Genomic DNA, 26,593 nt, shown 5'->3' with positions numbered 1-26,593 from the left:
ACACCAGCGACACCATCACAGGACCTAACCAGATCAGCCACACCATCACCGGTTCATTCACCTGCACGTCCACCAATATAATATACGCCATCATATGCCAGCAATGCCCCTCTGCTATGTACATCGGCCAAACTGGACAGTTGCTATGGAAAAGGATAAACGGACACAAATCAGATATTAGGAATGGCAATATAAAAAAACCTGTAGAACACTTCAACCTCCCTGGCCACACTATAGCAGACCTTAAGGTGGCCATCCTGCAGCAAAAAAACTTCAGGACCAGACTTCAAAGAGAAACTGCTGAGTTTCAGTTCATCTGCAAATTTGACACCATCAGCTCAGGATTAAACAAAGACTGTGAATGGCTTGCCAATTACAGAACCAGTTTCTCCTCCCTTGGTTTTCACACCTCAACTACTAGAACAGGGCCTCATCCTCCCTGATTGAACTACCTCATTATCTCTAGCTTACCGGCATATATATACCTGCCCCTGGAAATTTCCACTACATGCATCTGACGAAGTGGGTATTCACCCATGAAAGCTCATGCTCCAAAACGTCTGTTAGTCTATAAGGTGCCACAGGACTCTTTGCTGCTATCAATGCTTCAGCCACCATTCCAGAAGACATGCTTCCATGCTGATGAGCTTGTTAAAAAAAATAATGCATTAATTAAATTTGTGACTGAACTCCTTGGGAGAGAACTGTATGTTTCCCCTGCTTTGTGTTTTACCTGTATTCTGCCATATATTTCATTTTATAGCAGTCTTGGATGATGACTCAGCACACGTTGTTTGTTTTAAGAACCTTTCACTGCAGATTTGACAAAACGCAAAGAAGGTACCAATGTGAGAGAGCTACAGCACTTGACCCAAGGTTTAAGAATCTGAAGTGCCTTCCAAAATCTGATCAGGACAGAGCGTGGCGCATGCTTTCAGAAGTCTTAAAAGAGTGACATTCCAGTGCGGAAAAACAGAACCCAAAACACCAAAAAAGAAAATCAACCATCTGATGTGGCATTTGACTCAGATGATTAAAATGAACATGCGTCGGTCCAGACTACTTTGGATCGTTAATAAGCAGAACCTGTCATCAGCATGGACATATTGGCCCCTGGAATGGTGGTTGAAGAATGAAGGGACATATGAATCTTTAGCACATCTGGCATGTAAATATCTTGCAATGCTGCTACAGTAGTGCCCTGTGAATGCCTGCTCTCACTTTCAGGTGACATTGTAAACAAGAAGCGGGCAACATTATCTCCTGCAAATGTAAACAAACTTGTTTGTCTGAGTGATTGGCTGAACAAGAAGTAGGACTGAGTGGACTTGTAGGATGTAAAGTTTTACATTGTTTTATTTTTGAATGCAGTTTTTTTGTACATAATAATTGTACATTTGTAAGTTCAACTTTCATGATAAAGAAATTGCATTAAAGTATTTGTATTAGGTGAACTGAAAAATACTATTTCTTTTGTTTATACAATGCAAATATTTGCAATAAAAAATAAATGTAAAATGTACTCTTTGTAGTCTGTTGTAATTGAAATATAATTGAAAATGTAGAAAACATCCAAAAATATTTAAATAAATAGTATGTTATTATTAACAGCACGAATATACATGATTAATTTTTTTAATCGCTTGACAGCCCTAATTATATTAGTCACTAATGGCAAATGTTTTACAGGTATATATTAAATGAATTCTTGCATTCATTATAAGTGAAGAAACCAGAATTTATTTTTAACAGCAAGATATGGGCTATCAAGTATTTGAGCCCAGCTCAAACTAAACCCTCACCCTGCGACATGAAGTCCCTACCTCCAATACAAAATAATACTTGCATATTTTCAAATATATCAGACAATGAAAAAACAAACCACAACACATTAACCTTAGAAATAATCACCTATGCACAAAAATACTTAATTGCGTATGCAAATGTACTGTATATACATAAAACGTTTAGCTATCTTTTTTACCCTTGAGACAACCTCTACCTGACTCAGCAATGAAAAGTAATAAGAGTCCAGATGCTGTGATATGATAGAACAGAATGACATTTCTTAATTAGCTATGTATTTGAAAATTAAAGGCATTATCCGTGATCTTCAATAATTCACAAATATACTAAATGTTTACAACTCAAATCCAAATCAGATATTCATCCTATTCTTACTAAAAATGGAGACTTGTGTAAAAAACAAATGCATACCTCCCTCCCCAGATATTTGGCTGAACTAATCAATTGTTTATATTGGCAATGTTTGGTCTTATTTGCACCTTGGTCTAGATAGACACTATGTATGTTAATACTTTTGGAAATTAGGCAGATTTCCAACGGCAAGTTCTGGTTATTTCCAGTTTTTGTTTACTATGACTGTAAAAATGATTGGAGGATGCCTGGAGAGTGTGTAAATCTGTTACTGTAAAAGCACTATTTGAACTAGTTTTTTCATGGATTTATCGTATACACTTACATACAGTAACTCCTCACTTAACGTCATCCCAGTTAATGTAGTTTCATTAGGTTGCTGACCTATTAGAGAACATACTCCTTTAAAGTCCTGCAATGTTTCCTTATAACGCTGTTTGGCTTCCCCTGCCTGGTGCTCCTGCTGGGGAACAGATTGGGGAACGGGGGCTTGCCCTTCTCTGCCGGGCATTCCAGCTGGAGAGCAGGGTCAGGGAGCGGGGCCTTGTCCCATTCCGTTTGCCTGGTGCTCCTGCCGGGAAGCGGGATGGAGGCACAGACCTTGCTCTGTTCCGCCTGCCTGGTGCTCCTGCCAGGAAGCAGGGGGGTGAAACGGGACAAGCCCCTGCGCCCCGACCCCACTACACCCTGCCTCAACCAAGCTTCACAATCATCATGGGTGAGTACAGTATTAAATTGTTAAAAATTATTTAGAACACTTAAGAGTATATGTATATGTCTTTTGTCTTGCAAAAAAAATTCTGTGGAATCTAACCCCCCCCCTCCTTACATTAATTCTTATGGGGAAATTGGATTCACTTAACATTGCATTTTTCAAGAACATAACTAGGACGTTAAGTGAGGAGTTACTGTACCACACAGGGAACTGCGAGTTTATGAAGTACTGAAGATCCTCTGATGATCCAAGAACTATTATTTGTAAACTGGAAGAAAAATCTAGATTAAAAAAATGTATTTGCTGCATCTATTTGCACCATCTGATGTTGTCCTCTCCTTTTCTATCTTACTGGGAATCCTTAATTTTGCTGCTGCTGCTTTGCTGGAAATCCTTCCAACAGATATTTATTTCAAGTTTTTATAGGGAAGATAATGTGGTATAAAAGGTCTTTTTCTTTGGTATATATGTAGGATGGTTTGAGGGATTCTTTGAAAAATTGTGTGTGTTTAATGCAGTACTTGATACCGTGCACTAAAAATTAAGGTTATTTATAGTAGAGAATAACCAGAACTTGATGCGGATTTATTTCTAAGACTTACCATAAATTTACTTGTAACTTTCACAAAGGCACCAACACTGAACTGCAATTTTATTCTTTAACTTATGTGCTATTGTCTCAAAGTTGTGGATGATTTTTAAACCAGTGGTAATCTGCACACTCACCAGAAGGTTCTGTGCTAAATTTAGTTTCATGATCAGCAAGTAAAATTCACATGTTCTTTATTTAGTCCATATAATACACCATTTTTAGAATTTTAAAATTAGATAAAAGAGCATAATAAATGGCCGGTGTATGAAGGTTGTTCTTCATAAACAAGGTCAGAACAAAATCTGAATTACAAAATGTTAAAAAATATGTAGGTACATTTGAACTTAACATTTTACTAAAACAAAGTTACAGATATTGTCTAATGAAAAATAATTGTGCCACTTACCTATTTTTGCTGTTTCTAGGAACTTTTTATTCTGTACATAGGACCATTCTGTACAAAATATGAAGTCTACATTTTTATTATTACCATAAAACAAAGTACAATGTATGTACAATATTAAAATAAAGCCATACTAAAGCCACACTAAAAAAGACACTTGTAATATTACTTTTGACATTCCTCATGTACAGATGCAATTTTTGAGAACATGGAAAGGTGGCAAACAGAACTTTATGAAGAAGAACAGCCACCAAAATTCTACTTTATTTTTACTTTTTATTTTGGATGTCGTAGTTTTAGAGAAGTTTAGTATATGACTATACAAAATATATAAATGATGGTAACAAACAAGCCAAACAATCAGTGCTGATAATTTTTGGAATACTGTCTAGGCAAATGTTCTGTGGCCCCAAACCTCAAATGTGAATTTCTGACAAACTTTAATTAAAAAAAAAATTGCCCCTCCCCCTTTTTTTGGTGAATGTTTATCTTCAGTAAAGAACAGAAATAAAATCTAGACAGTAAAAGATGTTCTTATACGTTGAGCGTTACACAATCAAACATTGACATACAAGGTTTTTTCCTAGGGTAAAATAAGAGTACTTCTTTCCAGAAACCTCTTGCACAAACATATTGAACACCCAAAATCAAATTATTTGATAATTTACCAGCTAAAGATGGAAGTTCAAACAATGGTATATCAAAATACATAGACATTGCTTTATACAATTAAAAAAGCACCCTTTTTCCCTCAAAAGGAGAAGGCATCTTTAAACTGTTTTTATATAGTTTATCATAATGGTAAAGCATATTCTCTTTCAAGTTTAACAGGAAGTGTTTTTCACACACAGTGGACTTTTCCACTTGAAGCTTTAGGTGGTCTTTCAATTTAGGTTTGTTTTTTTTAGCAATAATTCCCACTCACTAAAATGACCTTTTTTCCAATAGACAATGTAATAATATTGGAAATTGTATTTTCAGTGCAACCAACAGACAGCAGGCACTACATCTGCACAACGTTACTATGAATGTCTGCTTTGCACAATATTTTTATGGATGCAGGAGACCTCTTTTTTTAAACAAATAAAACGAACTATTTTTAAAGAAGCCACATTTTTATCTTTTTATGCATCAAGACATTAAACATTAAAGTTATATTATGTTACTGCCAGAGACAAAAGAAACTAGTCACCCATTTAGAATAGCAGAACACATCTCAAACAGCTCTTAAGCAGGATAAGTAAGTCAAAATACTGGCCACCCTGAGAGAAATCAAATATTGAAGACAAAGCACTATATGTTTAAAGAGATTTTCCTCCTGTGCTTTTCCATCTACAACAAAAAGCTCATTACATGCAAGTAATCTTGTGGAATATATAGCAGCATTTGAAGATCATCAGCAACTCAGATGCATTTTCATTTTACCTGTGAGGTGTATTTGTAATATATGTGCTTTTTACAACACAAAAAAATATATTCACGTAAAACTACGGTCACTGTTGAGTTATCAGCTCTTAAACTCACATCTTTTACCTGTTTTTACTTTATAATACAAGCTATTGGTGTTGTGTTTCACTGAAAGGCAACAATGTTTGTCTGAGAAGACTAATGCAACTTAAATGACATCATGGTATCTGCCACAGAATATTGAACTCTTAGAGCCCAGGAAAAAATGCTGAGTATTAAAAGCTCAGATAAGGGAGAAACAATGTTTTACTAAACTGAAAACAAGGAATGAAAATCAAAATATAAATATTTTTATATTCAATTTATTCCCAGTCAAGGTAGATAAATTTTCATTTTAGGAAACAAATTCTTCTACCAGCTGACTTTTGGAATACCGGTGCTGTATTACATACTAAAGACTGGAAAATATGGCTTTAAATACATGTAAAGTACTAGGACATGGTATATATATGTCTTTATCCTAAGTAAAGAAACAATTTACAGAACTCTTAGAAAGCAACCATGATTGAGGATTGTCATGAAGTTACCATTTTGTAAGCTGTTTTTTATAATAGGAAAGCAAAGAACTGTCTATTTTCAAAACTGCTGGTATATTACAAAACAATAGTAATGTGGAAACAATTTCAAAGTTGAGAAGTCTTAGAAAAACATGTAATACCAAAAGAATGTGAATACCGAAAACATGTAAATCCGAAATAATTTTGCTTTTGAAAACAGTGTTATCATAGTACCAACTATCAGTCATTCAAATGACCTCAGTTTTGGTGGAAGTAACTTACAGAATGTTATTCTCAAGTACTACTATAAAACTATGCATGTTACCAACTGGTACTTTGACAACACCACCAGAAAAATGTGGCCACCTAATACTAGTCAACCCATGGTTCTGCATATAGAATCAAGTAATTTACCATTGTTTGAACTACTAATCTTGAGCTGCATACTGTATTAAATTATTGCCTACAGAACTGGGTTGAAGAAAGCTTTGACTTTTGTGTAACTGATTGGTATGGCACAAAAAAGTAAGTTCTCTACTGTAGAACTGAGTCCAGAAAAAAGTTTTCCTCCAAAATAATATTTCACTGTAATAGTCTAATGCCCATCTTGTGATATTAGCTCATCAGCTCTGCAATGGGATTCCAAGGCTTTCATGGTGTAGATATCCTGAGGCAGTTCTGACTTGCGTCGCATAAGAGGACGATCCTTTTTCTGATCTCTCTGTGCCTGAAATAAAATGCAAAACATTTGGCCACAAGTTATTTGCCAAATACAAAAGAATATTCAAGAATCTTTGCTCGTGCTTCTGTGTACATTTACTTTAGGAAGAGGATTAAAATTTGTGTTGAAAATGTTTGCCATATTTGCTTCCTACCCCAACTGTCCACATATTGTTTTCAGTTGAGACTATTTTGTTAAGTAAAAAGAGAAGATCAAATATTGCTTTACAACAAGTCCATCAAAAACATTTTCAGCTTTATTAGTAAACTATTAGTCCCCCAAATTATTGTCTGTGCTTCTATATGATGCAGTTGCTGATCTACCTTCTGCATACCATTTGTTATGTCTTCTCCCTAAGGTAAACAGTCCCAATCTTTCTTCATGAAAGTTTTTCCATGCCTCTAATCGTTTTCATTGCACATTTCTGAACCTTTGCTAATTCTAACACGTCCTTTTAAAGAATGGGTAGCAGAACTGAATACAGTATTTCAGGTAAGGCAATATCTTATTTATATTTATTTATTTAATTTATTTATTTATAGAACAACATAATAAGATATTCTCTCTCTCATTCCTTATGCACCCTAATATTTTGTTTGCTTTTTTGACCAGTGTAGCATATTGAACAGAGGTCCTCATTCAGCTGTCCTCAAAAATGCTGTATTATTCTTGAGTTGTTACAGCTAGCCAGAATCTAGTAAGGTGTGAGAATAGTTAAAATCCCATGTGCATTTTACATTTGTCAACGCTGAATTACATCTGCCACTGTGTTGCTCATTCACCTAAGTTAAGTCTGTGCTGAAGTTTCTCCCAGTCTTATTTAACTCAAATGACTGCCATCTGCAAATTTTGCCACCTCACAGTCACTGCTCACCCCTTTTTAATGACTACTACCAGACCTAGCCCAGAGCTTCAGGCAGTTTGCTGTTAACTTTTGTTATGATGAAAATTGACCATTTATTCCTACTCTGTATTTTTTTGTCTCAGAGTTTCTGATCCATGACAGTACTTTGCCTCCCAAACTACTTAGTTTTTTCAATACTTTCTTGCTAGGTACTTTGTCAAAGCCAAAATAAATTACATTAACTGGGTCTTGTTCATCGACTACTGTACTGGCCTGTTCAAAGAACTCTAATAGATTAGACAACCATGATTTCATTTGCAGAACCCAACTCTCCAGCCTAACATCCACTTCCTCCTCTTCTATCATGCTGTGGAGTCTTTCTGGTGGAAATCTTGTGACTAGGCTGACTTTCTCCACTATAAATTTTCCTTCTCATTCAGTTCTACTAACTTCCTAGCTAAAAAAACTACTTCTCCAAATTAACCGAAACCCATGCCTGTAATCTCACCCTCCTTTTTACCACCTTTGACTCACTCCTCAAACATTCCCATTTCTCCTACCTCCACCTCTCTCTCCTCATAGGCTGGATTTCACCAATTTCTTCTAAGAGAAAATTGACAAAATACAATGTGACCTTCTCCGCTCCCTTATCTTGCTTTCTCTTCCCCCTTTCCCTCTTACAACTCTCTCCTTTCTCACAGACACAGATTTTCTCATCTGCTCTTCCCTCTCTAACTCTTCCACTTGACTAAATGAACGCATATCTCCTGATTTTCTTTGCATTCGCTTATTCCCTCCCTTACTCTTCTCCTTTAAGTCTTCCCCCCACAAACCCACACGCCTTCCTCTTTTCTCAACCACTGTGGACATCACTATCATTCTGTCTGTCACTCAAGCCCATAACCTAGGCATCACCTTTGACTCGGACCTCTCCTTAGGTTTTTACATCCAAGCTACGTCTAAATCTGGCAGATTCTTTCTGCAGAACATCTCCAAGACATGGCCTTTCCTATCCATCCACACAGCTAAAACAGTCTTCCAGGCTCTCCTCATCTCTCATGTCTCGATTATGGCAACGTTCTTTTTTCTGGTCTTGACAAATGCAACCTTGCCCTACTTATATCCATTCAGAATACTGCTGCAACTATAACTTTCCTCTCTTTGCATCTCTACACTATCTCCCCCGTCTCTATCACATCAAACATAAGCTATTTGTTTTCACTTTCAAGGCTTTTCACGGCTTATCCCCATCCTAACTACCATCTTGCATTCATTGACAGGTCAACGTTTACCACCAGTTGGTCCATGATGCTAGCCTTCATTGCTCACTTATTAAATCTTTAAATAAGCACCTTCATGCTTTCTCCCATGCTGCCCCTCGTGCTTGTGAAGAGCTCCCTGTGAACATCTGCAGAGCCATTTTGTTTTCATTCAAAATCTCTCCTTACAGCTCTCCTTTGCCATGATGCCCATGAAAAGCTTGACAACAGTTAAGTTGCTGGTGTGCTGATACCGCTGCTTGTCATACTGAGCAATGGGGACTCCTTGTTTCCTTGTACTCCCGTGTCCACTTCTATCTCCTGTCTCTTGCTTTATACTTAAGATTGTAAAACTCTTTGGGTCAGGGATTGTGGTTTTCTTCTGTGTTTGTACAGCACTTAGAACAATGGAGTCCTGGTCCATGACTAGGCTTCCTAGGCACTACAATAATACAAATAGTAAATAAAATAATAATAGATCTAATCATGATAATTTAGATGTTTTGTAATTTGGTTTTTAATTATTTCAACCAATTTACCAGATATAGAAGAAAGGCTTACTGGACTATAAATTCTCTGGGTCACCCATCACCTTTTTTAAACAAGCATATTTGCTGCTTCCTAATCCTCTGGTATGGTATGTGGTTTTAATGAGACTATATAATATTGTAAGCAGTATTTCATTCTTAAAAGTTTCTTCTGAACTCCTGGACCTGTACCATCCTGTCCCAGTGACTTGCTTTATAATTTATAAATTTGTTTCAGTACCTCTTCTTTTGAAATCTCAGTCGTTGATTGTATCTCATCTTTATTAATGAAAAACCTCCACTGTGGTGAAGACTGATACAAAGAAATTGTTTAGTTTCTCTGAAACATCTTTATCCTTAATTGCTTCCTTTACCTGCTGGTCAGCCAGCAGACCCACTGATTCTCTTGCAGGCTTTCTGCTTTTGATATAATACTGTCCTAATTTCCTTCTCTCATATTTCCTGCCATAGTTCATACTCCTTTCTATTGGCTTCAGTAGGGGCTGAGTTCTGCTTTTTGAAGGACGCCTATTTAGCTCAAATAACCTCATGAACTTTAGCCATGCTGGTTTACTTCTTGCCATCCTGCGCTTCTCTCTTTAGGAATATGCATGCACCCTGAGACTGTTACTGTATCTTTAAGTAGCCTTCATACTAAATCTAACAATTAATTTCTTTTTTTGAGATTAGGGACCTTTTGACTACTTTTATTTCCCCCCCTCCGCTTTCTAAAGTTAAATGTCCCCATGCTATGTTGGCAGTATGGGTTTTAAGTCTATGGGGTTACAGTTCCTCTCCCACTATTTTTCCTTTCCCAAGGATGCTACACTTAATTATACTGCTCTTTGGGGGCAGGGACTGTCCTTTGATTGTTTTTGTACAGCGTCTAACACAGTGGCCTCTTAGTCTAAGATTAGGGCTACTAGGCACTACGGTAATACAAATACTAAAATGATATATTTTGAACTCTACTACTTAATGTTTTATGCGTATGCTTACTTTTGAACCAACTCCTATGAATTACTTAGGACTAAGTTGAGTATCACTTCTCCTCTTCTGAGCTCTAGAACTTGCTGTTTGTTTAAAGTTTATTTAGATTGTAATCTCTTCAAGCCAAGGACCATCTCATACCATGTATCTGTACAGTTACTAGCCCAAAGGGACTCACCAGTTTATAGATGAGTACTTGAACTCCCCCAATTCTTACGCTTTATTAGACTCTGTTGCTTCTGATCTCATCACATTCTACATACTATATTCCTTTTTCTGATCTGCAGGCTGGCAATATAACTCTACTAAAATATTTGTATTCTTAAGATTTGGGATTTGTATCTATATAAATACTACAATGCAGTTTCCTCAAAACTAAATCTGTCCCCAGATTCTGTGGAATCTTTTGGCTCTAGTGCTACTTCCCCCATCTCTAACCTGATTTATATTTCTTCTATAGTTTAAAATCAGGTATGACAGTTTCCTATTCATTTTCTGTCATTCCACCATGATTCAGGGAGGCATTTTATGTTAAGGCCCTTTTCTACTGCCAGGCATTCTATTTCATGTATTTTGCTTTAAAGCTTCTTGCAGCTGTATATAGGCATTTATAGTAATTATTGATCTTATGCTTATTTTTTATTAAAATCCTTAGTCTGACCCCTTGTTGATTTAACAGAATTTACCTCTGTAATCTCAACCTATCTCTGCTCTAGGTTGGCTGTTCGTTCTCTCTGCCCTAACTTTTGCTACATACAGAAATACATTTGTATTACTGATATTCCTAACAGATGTCTGTTAGACTGCAATGCTCTGTGTCACCTGTCAGCTTTCCCTCAGCTCCTAGTTTAAACAATTCTCCCAAAAACTTTATTCATTGGGTGTGCCAGAGGCCTGGTTTTACTTTAGTTAAGTTGGAACCCATCTCCCTCTACTCCCCTGGCCTTTTTTTAATAGGCACTCAACCTGCCCCAGTGCCTGAAATTCTCTTTAAATCCTTGTTTTATCCATTACTCCTGAGGGACCGCCATGCCCAAAAACAAAAATTCTGCGCACAATATTTTAAAATTCTGCAAATTTTATTCGTCAGTAAATAAATGTGGCTCCAGCATGGCAGTGGGGAGCACAGGCCACTGCCTGCACTGTGGTGAGAGATCACCCTGAAGCCCCCACCTCCCCCAGTACAAGGACTCAGCAGTGAGGCTGCACTTGACACACTGCAAGGGCTGGGCCTTCCCCAGAAACACTCCAGGGCCCTGCTCCTCTGTGCCAGGCGCACCAGGTGTGGCTGGGCAGGCTCAGCCCAGCAGGATCCAGGTGTGGGGTGAGAGGTTTCTGTGTGGGGCAATCTGGGTGTGGGCAGCTCAGTGGAAGATCTGAATGCAGAGGGGATCGTTGGGGGGTTCCAGGTGCAGGGGCAATGAGATTCTGCAGGGGATCCAGGTGATGGTGGTTGGGCTCAGCAGAGGGGTATGGGTGTGAGGGTTCAGTAGGAGGGTCTGAGTGCTGAGGGGGTGGGGCTTGATGGGGTGGGGGTCCAGTGCAGCTGGTTGGGGCTCAGTGGTGTGGGGGACTTGTTGGAGGGGTCCAGGTGTGGGGGCTAGGGCTTTTCAGGATGAGAGTTCAATGCACCTGCTTAACAGGGGAGCCCCACCAGCTGCTGCCGAGGGGATGCCATAGGCTGGGCTCTCGCTTTCCACCGCAATTCCCCATCCCCTCTTCTTCTCCATCCCCCTCCCCTCCTACCCCACCTCCTGCCCTATTCCTCCTTCCTTCCCCACTGCCTCTTCCACTGTGGGCACTCACTGTTCCACAGAAAATAGGAAGGCTTCCGGCACACAAAAGGGGAGCACAACTGGCACTAGGACTCAGGAGGCTGCATTCAGTTGCAGAGTCAGTGGCACCTGAGGCAGCCACCAAGTTGGGTAGATCTGCATTTGCAGAAATGGGGGGGGAGGCAATGGCACGTAACCCCATGTGCCTACCCCATATGCCTCACCTCCCTCCCAAAACTGTACATGGTCTCAAACCCACCCACCCCACCCCGGGGCTTCCCTTTGCTTCCAAGCAGGATATCTGAGCCGGGGGGGGGGGAAGAGGGGGAAGAGGAGCACGTTTTCTGCGGGCACGCAGTCCAACAATCCTCCCAGGAGTAATCCATATATTGAGACACTGAAGTTCCCCTGGCTTCACGCACGGAAATGGAATCATTTCAGAGAAAGCTATCACAGAAGCTCTGGACCTAAAACTTTCTTCTTAGCAATCTAAATTTAGCTTCCAAGACCTCCCTAGGTTACTGGTACTAATATGTACCATAACCACAGACTACTCCCCAGCACTCCCTAGAAGCCTGTCTACATGTCTTAAGACTTTTGTCACCTTCACATCCCATAAGAAAGTCACTGAACAGATCTCTCAGTTGCCACATACACATCTCTCTATATTTCAATAGATCAAATACTCAACTATCATAGCCTGTCTTGAACTTCCAAATGTGAAGAATGATGCTCCTCCTCTATGTCAGTCAGAAAATAATTCCCAACTAGGTTGCTTTCCATCATGAGATCTTCTGAGTCCCAGTCCAGGAGTGTAACCCCAAGACCATCCCAGTCTGTTCTAAACTCCAATGAGAAGGCAACTATTCTAAAATCATTATGGGTAGTAACAGTTATTCTATTGCCCCAATAGATACCATATAAATTGTTACCAAGTACATATATAGCCCCCATCACCATAGTAGGAATTTATCCCAAATATTTAAACATAGAGATACAAATCTGCCTTCCTTCCTATCTTGCAGGAGAAATAGCTCCATTAGTTTACAGGATTTTGTGTGTGTTAGAACAAGGGGGTGTATTAGAAAGAGTGTATGTGTATAAATGGAGAAAAAAAGTGAGTTTGCATTTAGTTATGAAAGCGAGGAGGTCTGGTTTTCTCTCTCTGCATAACAGGAAAAAACAAAAAACCCAAATGAAAGTCGTCCTAGGTTTTGACTAAATAACTAAAATGTATTCTATACCACCAGAGTTTGTAACAAGAAAAGAAAATGCTTCACGTTAACAGTTTGAATCCTTTTTTTGCTTTACTTGGCTTTACACATAAGGAATGAAAATTAAATAATTCAACGAATCATTCTATATCAGTGATTACTTTTCACATTTTCACTTCTATAGTTTCCTTGTCTGGTTAGTATCTCCCAGTGATAAACTTTTATATTTTATTAAAAAAAAAAACAAGAATTCTGTTAAGTCTCTTTTTAAGAAAGCTGTTCCGACACTAAGGCCTGGTTTACACTACACGTTTAAACCGAATTTAGCAGCGTTAAACCGATTTAACCCGGCACCCCTCCACACAACAAAGCCCTTTATATCAATATAAAGGGCTCTTTAAACCAATTTCTGTACTCCTCACCGACGAGGGGAGTAGAGCTGAAATCGATATTGCCATGTCGGATTATGGATAGTGCGGCTGCAAATTGACAGTATTGGCCTCCGGGTGGTATCCCACAGTGCACCATTGTGACTGCTCTGGAAAGCAATCTGAACTCGGATGCACTGGCCAGGTAGACAGGAAAAGCCCTGCGAACTTTGGAATTTCATTTCCTGTTTGCCCAGCGTGGAGCTCTGATCAGCACGGGTGGCGATGCAGTCCCAAATCCAAAAAGAGCTCCAGCATGGACCGCACAGGAGATACTGGATCTGATCGCTGTATGGGGAGACAAATCTGTTCTATCAGAGCTCCGTTACAGAAGACGAAATGCCAAAGCATTTGAAAAAATCTCCAGGCTATGATAGAGTCCACAGTACAGTGCTGTGTGACAAGCGTAACAGAAAGCCAAAGAATCAAATGGACGCTCATGGAGGGAGGGAGGGGGTACTGAGGACTCCAGCTATCCCACAGTCCCCGCAGTCTCAGACTCATAGACTCTAGGACTGGAAGGGACCTAGAGAGGTCATCGAGTCCAGTCCCCTGCCCTCATGGCAGGACCAAATACTGTCTAGACCATCCCTAATAGACATTTATCTAACCTACTCTTAAATATCTCCAGAGATGGAGATTCCACAACTTCCCTAGGCAATCTATTCCAGTGTTTAACTACCCTGACAGTTAGGAACTTTTTCCTAATATCCAACCTAAATCTCCCTTGCTGCAGTTTAAGCCCATTGCTTCTTGTTCTATCACTGGAGGCTAAGGTGAACAAGTTTTCTCCCTCCTCCTGATGACACCCTTTTAGATACCTGAAAACTGCTATCATGTCCCCTCTCAGTCTTCTCTTTTCCAAACTAAACAAACCCAATTCCTTCAGCCTTCCTTCATAGGTCATGTTCTCAAGACCTTTAATCATTCTTGTTGCTCTTCTCTGGACCCTCTCCAATTTCTCCACATCTTTCTTGAAATGTGGTGCCCAGAACTGGACACAATACTCCAGTTGAGGCCTAACCAGCGCAGAGTAAAGCGGAAGAATGACTTCTCGTGTCTTGTTTACAACACACCTGTTAATGCTCCGAAAAGCATTTGCATTCTTGGCTGAGCTCCCAATGCCTGAAGGGTCAAAAACATTTTCCCAGGTGTTTCAGGGTATATGTCATCAATTTACACCCTTCCCCCTCTTCCCCCAAAAGAAAAGGGAAAAAAATCATTTCTCGCCTTTTTTCAATGTCACCCTATGTCTACTGCATGCTGCTGGTAGACAGGGTACTGCAGCGCTGAACACCAGCATCCCCTTCCCAGTGGCAGATGTGCAATATGACTGCCACTGGGAAGGGGATGCTGGTGTTCAGCCCATGAGTGCTCCTGGCTGGCCTCGGTGAGGTCAGCCAGGGACGCCTGGGTAAAAATGGGAATGACTCCTGGTCATTCTGGGCAGATGGTACAAAACGGCTGGTAACCGTCCTCATCATAGCAACTGGAGGCTGAGCTCCATCAGCCCCCCCTCCTTTCATGTTTAAAGAAAAGATTCTGTACTGCCTGGGCTATCATAGCAGCTGGAGGCTTCCTCCCCCTCATTTTATCTCACTAAAAACTCAGTGTTTCTTATTCCTGCATTCTTTATTACTTCAGCACACAAATGGGGGGACACTGCCATGGTAGCCCAGAAGGGTTGGGGGAGGAGGGAAGCAACGGGTGGGGTTGTTGCAGGGGCACCCCCTAGAATGGCATGCAGCTCATCATTTCTGCGGGATCTCTGGTGCTCTGGCACAGAGTGGCTGTGCTCTCTGGTTCTCTAGCACACTTGCCCCATATTCTAGGCAGGACTGACTCTATTTTTAGACAAAACATAAAGAAGGGAATGACCCGGGTAGTCATTCCCATTTTTGTCCATGCGCTCCCGGCTGACCTCAGCGAGGCCAACCAGGAGCACCCATGACAGCAGCAGACGGTACAAAACGACTGATAACAGTCATCTCATCGCCAATTTACAATGGCAGACGGTGCAATAGAGATGGTAACCGTCTCTGCTACCTTGCAAAGGCAAATGAATGCTGCTGTGTAGCACTGCAGTACTGCGTCTGTCAGCAGCATCCAGTACACATACAGTGACAGTGACAAGGCAAAACGGGCTCCATGGTTGCCATGCTATGGCATCTGCCAGGGAAATCCAGGGAGAAAGGGCGCGAAATGATTGTCTGCCGTTGCTTTCACGGAGGAAGGATTGAGTGACGACATTCACCCAGAATCACCGGCGAGACTGTTTTTGCATTGGGATCTCAACCCAGAATTCCAATGGGCGACGGAGACTGCGGGAACTATGGGATAGCTACGGGATAGCTACCCACAGTGCAACCCTCTGGAAATTGATGCTAGCCTCGGTACATGGACGCACACCGCCGAATTAATGTGCTTAATGTGGCCGCGTGCACTCGACTTTATACAATGTTTTACAAAAACGGTTTATGTAAAATCGGAATAATCCTGTAGTGTAGCCATACCCTAACTAATGAATACCTTTCTTCTGCTTTACAACACCTCCTCCCTGGCTCTGTCACCCAGATTCACTCCCCAGCCTTCTTTATCTTCTCTCCATGGCTCACTAGTCCTATTGATCTGACTGCTATCCTGGTTCTCAGAAAAGCACTTGGCAGCCCATCAACTCAACTGCCTCTATGCCACACTCCAACTCTTCTCAGACATGTTAACGGTCTATAGCAATAGTCCAAGTTGGCAGGCGTGGTAAGATTAATCAGATCAGGCCTCCCCTCTGGTAAGCCATAGGAGCTTTGTCAGATGGAGAAGTGTTTTCTGGAACAGATTGACCTGGCAACTTTGCCTGCAACCCCCCACATCCTGTACTTAAAAGGGGGCAGTAGAGAAGCATAAAAGCAGCTACCATTACCATTACCCAAATGTTTTTGTGGAAGAAATTACAAAACATACAGTAGAAAGCAGGCATTACAGTTAGAATTTTTATTTCTGGCTACTATTGTATTTTTTGTTTTAAAATAGCATCTTTGACAACATTGATTAACTAAGATACCATGGTTAAAATGTTATGAAAATACTACTGAAAATGATTTCTAGGGTTAATGGGTACTGCTGTTTTTAGAAAAGGTAACTGTTCTCTTTAGTTTGACTGGTTACTAATTACAGATTTGTAAATTAAGATTGTAGAGAACAAGTTTAATTTTTCATATGGTTTTACCTGACACGCCTCCTCTTTCACTGTCTTTTTCAGCATCTGTAAATCTTCAATTAAAGGCCCATCTGTTTCCATTGCAACAGGACTGTTCAGCAAACTGGTGTCACTATATGTTGGGTACTAATAAAATGCAAATTGTTAAAATATAATCATTGTTAGCAATGATAACTGGATAGTAAATCAGAGCATTTAATTGACAAGACTTTTAATTTTAAACTAGCTTCTGTATAATTTTAAAGCATCAAGAATTAAATTAATTATGCTCCCAGAACTGAAGTATGATGGAAAAATAAAAACTGAGTCTCCATTACTTTGGTTCTGGCAGAAATACAATATTTAAATATACAATTAAAGTAAAAGGAGCAAAATTACACCAGGAACATGTATGAATCTGAGTTTTAAAGGTGGAAGAATAAAATTCTAAATTGCCAATGCTCAATCTCCGTTCTGCTAAATATTTAATATAAATTGTATTAGAGACACTATCAAACGTTTTCTGATTGATATAACAACAGAAATACGTACTGGTTTTGGTTGCAGGAGCAAGTTTGTATTTGTAAAGACAAAACCCAATATTTAAAAAGACCTCGTTTTCCTATGGTATGCTTTCACAATACAATGAAAAGTGTAAGTACTTCTCTTTTAGAAATATAAAATAGGAACATACAGTACCTTTGCTGAATAAAAAAGACCTGTCAAATTAAACTTTACAGAACCTAAACTAACACAGAGCACTAGTTTGCAGAGATCCTGACAATTACAATTTTTATCTTAAATCAAATGATCTATTAGTACTGTTAAGACCAACGAAGAAAAAATTGCTTTGTCACATACACATAGACCATTTTAAAACCCATTAAGATTTTTCCACAATTATTTTAGTAACTGAATGTAACAGTAACTTAATAGACATATCTGAAATCACACATAATACAAAGCAGAAAAATGAAGAAAATTCAGTACAAAAAGTTAATTATTTTAAGTCACTATAATTAAAATACCTTACACTTTAGTTTACATAAAGGTGCAAAATTAGGAATCGCTTTCAACAATACATATAAATTAAAAAATTAGGAATATAAAAACAAATACTAGAAGACAGATAACTAGATATAAATTCTGAAAGAAATTTTGGTCATCTATCAAAAAAAGCACTAAGAGCATGGACAGATATGCTGTATATAGATTCTTCATGTGGCTGAAGGCTTAAGTGTCAAAATTAATTTGTGTTTTTAAATTTAACTTGCTGATTATATTAATTTTGTCATTCAAGCAGACTATGTAAAGTATTGTATACATAGGTTATGCTAATCAGTTTTAGAAAATGTACATAGTTACACAGAATGTTTTTTGAACAATAGAAAAAGGTTCACGTTTGTACAATAATATTATTTTACTATATGAGTTTGAATAAGTCACAGTGGTTTTTAGCAAGGCACAATTGTTTATCATTTGTGAGAATAAGTATGAACATATTTTGAAAAAGCATGTATTCTTCATTCAGCACTTTTGTAACGGTGCCTTTTTCTAAGGTTAAAATTACTGGCAAAGATTAATCAGATTTGTCTGTGGCACTAATCAAAAAGTACACTCAAAATTGTATCTGTTTATCTAAATAGAATATGTTTTGTTGCACAAAGTTTTAAATTTCTCTGCTTTCACATACATGGTTCTTTATAAAGTTACAGTGCACTTCAGCTCTCACTCAGCTGACCTACTGATAAACTGTCCAATTTTAATTACTAAATATTTTCTATGACCACTTTAGAAAGGATTCCCCTGTAATCCCCCAGAAAAATCAATGAGAGAAAATATTTCTAAAATGTCTTTTGGTTAGAAAAAGATAGCTGTATTCTTTACTATTCATTAAACTGATACCAAGATCATACCAGTGCAACCACTGGATCCCCCAACAGTTGTACTCAGCCAGGAACCTTTTGGGTTGATAAGAACGTTATAGGTAAAGGTTTCCTTTTTTGCCAACAGCAAACCTTGACATGACTGAAATCCAGAAATTTGACACTTAAAGAACAAATAGCAGCACAGGAACACCACAAAGCAATAGAACAAGAATAAATCAGAATAGCTTGTTCACTCTAACATGTTTTTGTTCTTTCAGAAAAACCTGCCCTTGTAGCTGGCTATAGAAACTACATCTGCTTAAGAACAAGGTGGTTTTCCTTGTAGCTAGGAGCTGGTTTTGATCTGCATGTTCACCCACGAACAGTCCATTACACAATCCAGGCACCACGTGGATACAAGAGACAGGGACATGCACCATTGCTTTAATTCACTGGGCACAGCAGAGTAAAACAATCTGACAGGTCACAAGTCCCAGCTAGACAGAAGTTCTACTTTTAGCAGAAAACACTCCAATTCCCAATATCCCTCTTCTAATTTAGGCTTTTGTTTACATTGAGTTTTTTCAAGAGAAACCAATATTATAATATCTGTTTATGCAATTCTGAACAATCACTTTTCAGACCACAATTCTATAGATATGTCTTATAAAGGAAGAAAGGAAAAGGTACTTCAGATCAGTCTTGTCTGAAATCCTTGTTTGCAAAATAAGTACTTGCACAAGAGAAAGGTTACAAATTTTAAAAGCATTTTTATTGCAGATTTTTCATATACAATATTAGTGAAACGGTTTTATTTCCAGGATCAGTCATATATCTGTTACCCCTCTGATATTTAACAAAACCCTAGAATTTTTAACATGAATATGTTAATCTTTTCTAAATACCTGGGGATTTGATTTGGCTAGATTTTCTATTTTAACCCATGCTTCTTCTCTTTCCTTCGATTTTAGCTTCTCTCTGCAAAAAAAATTTAAAAACAGAGGTAACAGATAAACTCAGTGAATTTATAAGTTACAACTCTCATACTATTCTTAAACAGAATAGTGAATAATTGGTTATTTCACCTATTTAGATATATCTTCTACCAATTTTTGATGGACAGTCTGCCCATATACATATCTAAACCATACCACACTGCTAGTTGTGATTGCAGGGCAACATTAAAACAAAAGAGTGACAACAAGAAAATAAGGAAACTTTATTACAATAAACTGACTGGCATTCTCACCTTGTGCACAATCCATTTGACTCTGACAGCTGCTATATGTTACTAAAAAATACATGATTACAGCAAAAAAAAATCTTCGGCATTTAGACTGGTGTATAGTCTGAAATAATTATAAAGGTAGAATCCAACAGTAACAGTAAAGGACATTGTTTATTTCCACTGTTCTGATTGCAGTTTATTTAAATTTAAGTAAAATAATGACCACATCAATAAAAAAAACTATTTTGAGATTGAATAATGCTTCATTAATGGCGAAATACTTGAGGAAAACAAATCAAGGGAAAGGGTCTAGTTATTGTCTAAACTTGTTTGAGAGATGTACATTCAAAGGTGATTTGCAAAGTGTGTGGGGAGGGGAATGAGCTTGTGCCCTTATGGCTTCCTTGTGGAGTAAAAAAGGCCAAAATGACCATTGAAAAGAAAGGGAATTTTTTCCCCCCAGCTTCTCTTCCACCTCAGAAAAATCAGGATTAAGCCTTATTCCTCTTTTTAGCTGACTAACTCCTTGGCCAGAGAACTGGTGTGAAATCCTGGCTCTACTGAAGTCAATGGCAACACTTCAATTGACTTTAGTGGGGGCAGGGTATCAACACGCAGTGGGAGCCCTCTCAGCGTTCAGATGGTAGAGTAGGAGTTCTAAATATTTAAGTGTGTGTCCCCTCACGTGGTTGTGTTAAATCAACACCTCCCTCCTTAAATGAATTTTAATTCATGAGCAAAAATCACTCCTGCAGTTGCTCAGGATTCAGTTTCTTGTCTGGACTTTGCTGCACTCAAGAAAAAAAAGAATAAAGACTTTATTTTCTAATATAAAAAATAAGTAGAATTGTTTTCACTAGAAAAATAGTATACCAAAAACTCAGTCCTATTTATCTTTTTTGCTTCTTTCTGTGACGTACACAATTTTTTCATCCTTTTGGGAGAATACTTTTTAAATTTGTCTCATACGACGTATTCTAGCTCACTTTCACTTAAATTTACAGGAATAACCTATATACCAGCACAAGCACCTATACCCTACTATAACTGAGGCTACACTAGTTCGGGGTGGAGGGGAGGGATTGCACTGATTTCAAATAAATATAGTTAAAGCAGAACAAAACTATGTGTTGCTAAGCCCCCCTTAAGGATTACTACAGGAAGAAATCATGATCATTTCACTTTGAAACTAAAAACATGATTCTAATCAAGTTCTGCTCAAACCCCCAAATATTCCTGTGCTGAAACAGAACCACCAATAATTTTCATTTCTACAGTTCCTTTAATCAGGATCTGAAACACTTTACAAGCAAATATTTATGCCTCAAACCATCCCTGTGAACATGCTTAGACTTATTATACCTATGGGGAAGTGGAAGCATGGAGAAATTGTGTGACTCAAAGACCATACAAGTCTGTTGCACATTTGGGAATAAAAACCAGAAAAGTTCAAGCTTCCAATCCCCTGCTCTGTTCACCTGACCATACTATACTTCTTTCCTATTTATCTACAATTTATTAAATAAGTTTCCAGTACTGCTCCGTCTATCAAATAAAGGAATCTCTTGCTTTTTCCTTTTAAATTTGTACCTAGGTTAAAGATGAAATTAAGCAAAATTCAATAGTTCACTTTACAGATGTGAGGAATATGCGACATGCATGTGCATATATGTACAGGGCATTATTGTATTTTGTCATAAATGCAATTATGGATGCATAATTGCATTTATGACAAAATACAATAATGCCCTGTACATATATGCACATGCATGCACTCTACAAAACAATGCTGAAGAATTCTGAAAAGTATTAGGGTGGGGATGTGGGGGATAGATGGCAAATAATGCATCTAAAATAAAAGCAGGATGTAAATTAGTTATTCTCTTCTGTTGGACTTTGAGACTGGTGGTGTCACAACAATGATTTCGCAGAAAGATGGCTGCCAGCAGCAGGATTAGGTTTGAACTATTATTTTAAACACTTCGTTTTTAAATACATTTCACAGTTCATGCATGTTGAAAAGCAAAAGACTCTCACCATGGGAATTTTCAGATTTTTGTGCTGAATAAAAAGGGCACAACTTTTTTTTTTTTAAAGCAAGAGTAACTTTTCAAAGTAAACACTAAAAATTCTCTGAACAGGTTATTGTAGAATATGCTGAAATGTTAATATGAAACTTACTTCAGTTTTTCTGCTTTAAATTGTTGTGTGCAGTCATCAAACAGCTTTTGGTTCATCTCCATGAAGAGTTTCAGAGCATTGTATATCAAGCCATGTATTGTCCTGTAAGTAAAATTTCGTGCTGAAACTCACAGTACTTTAAACTTTGCTCTGCTCAACAGTAGCCAATAACTTACAAAACTAGAAAATTACATTATTTTGCAATACATAATGACAAAACTAGTTAATGGAAGTTTCTTTTAGCTACTGTATGACTAATACAAATTCTAAATCATTAAATGTTTTAAGCATCTTCATACACAGTTTACTTACTCTATAGCAGTATTTGCCACTTGTTAATGAAAAATGTTCTTCGGAAGTTCTAATTCTCCTTTATATAATATTGTGCATCAATATACGGTTGCTTTAGAAATTTAAAAGTTGATACAACTTTAATCAAAATAGATTAGAAAAAATTAAAACAGTAATATAGACCTCAGCAGGTGATACATTTATACTGTTAACTGAATGAAATTCTGTAAATATTGCTATACTGATATAGAGGAGTCTGTGTAATGTAAAACTTATTCTGAAAGCATAACCACAGCTATACACATATGGTAGAAATATATAAAATACTGACACAATAATAATAGGGCTCTTTAAAACTAGTATTAAACTACTCCTAGGAGAATTCTGCACCACTGTGCAATGCAGAATTTCGCAAAATTCCATCTCCCCCACCCCACAGAATTGGGGCTGCAGAGCTGCTGGCTGCCACTAGGGGCTGCTGGACTCTGCAGAGCCCAGCTTGCAGTGAGCAGCCCGCCCAGCCTGGCTGACTAGAGGCTTTATGCTCTACTTAATCCTCACTCTCCTGGCAAAGGGTGAGGAAGGGGAGGGCTGCACAGCGTCCCCTGGCAGGACAGTAAAGTGGCTGAGCTCTGGTGGGAGGGGGGTGCTGGTATCTGGGCCAGGGGGTGCCCCGCAGCTGGGCTCTGGGGGGATGAGAGTGCAGGTGTCTGGGCCCTGGGGGCCCCACATAGCACCCCGCAACTGGAACTGGGTTGTCATAGATGTTTCTTTAACTCTCTACTCCTGGGGAAGTATATTTTGCTGTTGTCTGTATTGTTGACATACTTGTTGACAGCTATTTTGAAGTAAATTACCAAAAATAATTGAAACTGGAATGATTGTATTGTGTTATTCTGACAAATAAAATATGCAGAATTTTAAAATATTGTGTGCAGAATACCCCCGGGAGTATATATGCAAACAGTATATATGAAAAACAACAACAACAAATCTTCACCTGCATTATATAGTGCACACTGCCAAAGAAGTAAAAGTTTACTCTGCAGAAATAATCTATTATAAATTACTGATCACTAGATCAGAATATAAATTAGTTACATTGTTAATTTGCATCATTCATGTTGGTTACACAGTGAGCTTGGGAGTGTACTGGATTTCATGACTTCATTCATGCTCAGGACAGAATGAATGGATGGCCGTAAAAAGTGAGAAAAACAACTGAAAGTAACCCATATTTACTATTCACCACATGAATCTTTTTTTAGAATTACAGTTTCTTTTAAAGGTAATCCAGATAATATTTTTAAAATCAGTATATCAATGGATTACCTGTATCCAGTTTTTGCACACACTTCCCTCAGTATACCTTTCACTGAAGTTAGTGGGAGAGTCATCAGGAATTACTGTAGGCCAACCAATCAGTAGTCCTCACTCCACAGCAATGAGCTATGGAACAACCACACCACCAGCTCTTGCACACTAGCTCAAACAAAACTGTTTTGCAGCTGGAGCAGCTGCAGGATGGAGCTGACTAGAAGTACTTTCATGCTTGAGTATTACACTATTGTGTGGATGGAAAGGGAAAAACAAAGGCGATATGTAGACAGAGAAAGAAAACAGGAGACAAATGCTGAGAAAAGGAAGAAGAAAAATAAAGAATAAGATGATTTTCATATGGATATAGTCAAATGATTATCAATGGAAAAATGTGGGTCAACAAAGTTTAGATGTCAACCATCAAAATTTGTCTTTAGTAACCACTGAACTACTATGCAATACACATTTAATTTACTCAATATAAATAATCCAAAATAAAATATGGTGTAGGAGACAAGCTGCACTAAAACATATTTTTACAGGAAAGAGTCCACCCTCTCAAATGCATTTCCTGGGCCCTCTGACAGGTGATATGACATTTGCCCCAACTCATCTCCTTTCACATTGTTAAGGTCTTGGTAGAAATATTGTGAATACGCATGAGGCATCTGATGAAGTGGGCTGCAGCCCACAAAAGCTTATGCTCAAATAAATTTGTTAGTCTCTAAGGTGCCACAAGTACTCCTGTTCTTTTTGCAGATACAGACTAACATGGCTGCTACTCTGATACCATGATTATACTGTAACTACAACAGGTAATTCACAAACACAAGGCATTTTAACCCTAACTGTTTGAAACTAAAGTTCATTACTGTTAGATAAGTAACATTAACAACATTTAGAAAGGCCTTTAAATATATTAACAAATATATTATTTGTACAAGAGTCTCTTACTTGTTCCAATGTGTCTTTGAATTTCGGTACAATGATGGAAACATGATGGGCAAAATCTTTGCTGCATTGTCACTGATTAAACTCATAATGTACTCATTATTCCAGTAGTATAGTGCTCGTTCTGCCACCTGAAAGACATGAAGGTTAGCACACTACTTTATCCATCTTCCAGTTAGCATTTTCATACCATAAAGTTTGCTGAACAGAACTGAAATTAGGATATAAAATGGCTTGGAGAGAATTGAGGATACCAAATATTAAGTACCAAAATATTTTAAAATTACCATCAAGAAATTCAAAGTTATGGTTTACTTTTTAATCTGGGTCAGAACTGTGTATTTTACAGACATATGGCTGCAAATCATTCTTAAACATGTGTCCTGTGCCCTCCATTTTATCTATGATGCAGCACATTCACAATTTAAATAGAATCCCCTGTGATCTGTTGGGGTCATGTAGGCAGTAACACTCTTCCTGCGTTTAAAAAAAGGTTCTCAGTCAAGAAAGTCGGTGCCAATTTGGTACTTCTACAGTAGCCCTGCAGCACAGCTAAGAAACCTAAGAACTGCTGTGATCCAAGGATCTCTTGATGCCAACTCGCAGAAGGCACAGAGGCACATAGGGATACAAGGATGTATTCTAAGTCAAATGTTAAGTAAGAGCTGGCAGAGATTTGAGAAGGAAATTGACAGGAGGAAATGAACAGCAGGGGTAACCCTATTTCAGGTGAACATCAAAGATATGTTCTTATGTATTGGGGGAGCAGAGAGGCACCCTGGAATCCTTCACCAAGGAAGGAAACTGACAGTGGGATTTGCTTAATGAAAAAGGGTTCTCAGCCAGGCTTGGCTGAAAATGCTAGGAAGAACTTTGGTTGAGATAAATTTCTCTAGTCGGAAGAAAAAACAGTTGCTAATCTTTCTGTAACTGTTGTTCTTCGAGATGTGTTGCTCATATCCATTCCACTTTAGTTGTGCGCATGTCATGTGCACAGTTGCCAGAGATTTTTCTCTCAGTGGTATCCATAGGGCTGGCTCTAGCGCCCTCTGGTGCAGCATGTTCATGCGCCATTATAAGGGGCAAGGCCAGCCCCGCACCCCCTCAATTCCTTCTTGCCAGATAACTTTGACAGAGTGGCAGGAGGCTGGGTCGTGGAATAGACATGAGTAACATCTAGAAAAACAACAGTTATGGAAAGGTTAGTTACTGTTCTTTTCTTCTTCAAGTGCTTGCTCATGTCCATTCCATGTTAGGTGACTCAAGTGATAACCAAGGAGGTGGGCTCAGAGTACATGGACATTCAGAAGAGCAGTGCTGCAATCCGCACTTGGCATGGTCTCCAGCCTGCTGTGGGATGGCGTAGTGGGTAGAGAAGGTATGCAGTGTGGACCATGTCTCAGCCCTGCAGATGTCTCCGACTGGAACCTGGGCCAGAAATGCCACTGATGAAGCTTGAGCTCTGGTTGAATGGGCGGTCAAGATGGCAGGAGGTGGTACGCCTGCCAGCTCGTAGCATGTATGAATACAGGAGGTGATCCAGGATGAGATTCTCTGGGCTGAAACTGGTAGGCCATTTATCCTGTCCGCTATTGCCAAGAAGAGCTGTGTGAATTTACTGAATGGTTTGCTCCTCTCAATGTAGAAGGCCAGGGCACTTCTAACACTGCTCCCTTCATTCTTGTGTGGTTTCAGATAGAAAACTGGCAGGAAAATAGCCTGGTTACTATGAAGCTGCAAGACCAACTTTGGAAGGAGCTGGGTGGGGGTGCAGTTGCACCTTGTTCTTAAATAGCATTGCATACAGTGTTTCTGAGGTAAGGGCCCTAATTTCTGAGACCCTCCTGGCTGAGGTAATTGCTACCAGGAAGGCAACCTTCCAGAGACAGAGGGCATGATGCTAGTAGCTTGAAGGGAGGGCCAGTGAGTCTGGATAGGACCAGGTTAAGACCCACAGCAGAATCAGTTCACA

The 26,593-nt window shown here is 38.7% G+C and overlaps 1 protein-coding gene across 1 annotated transcript in view; it reads right to left on the bottom strand.

The window, feature by feature from the left end:
* Positions 1-1,724: 1,724 nt before the first annotated feature.
* Positions 1,725-26,593, bottom strand: part of PPP2R5C (protein phosphatase 2 regulatory subunit B'gamma) — a 192,396-nt gene continuing 167,527 nt past the window's right edge. The window contains 5 exon segments of the mRNA XM_050954154.1: positions 1,725-6,558; positions 16,813-16,929; positions 19,556-19,628; positions 22,060-22,161; positions 24,625-24,752. Of these exon segments, the coding sequence (XP_050810111.1) occupies positions 6,427-6,558; positions 16,813-16,929; positions 19,556-19,628; positions 22,060-22,161; positions 24,625-24,752 (552 nt within the window). The 3' untranslated portion in view covers positions 1,725-6,426.

The sequence above is a fragment of the Gopherus flavomarginatus genome, chromosome 5 (assembly GCF_025201925.1).
Source record: "Gopherus flavomarginatus isolate rGopFla2 chromosome 5, rGopFla2.mat.asm, whole genome shotgun sequence".
Taxonomy (NCBI): Eukaryota; Metazoa; Chordata; order Testudines; family Testudinidae; genus Gopherus; species Gopherus flavomarginatus.
The sequence above is the reverse complement of the archived record's forward strand: the minus strand, read 5'-3'. Positions and strand labels throughout refer to the sequence as shown.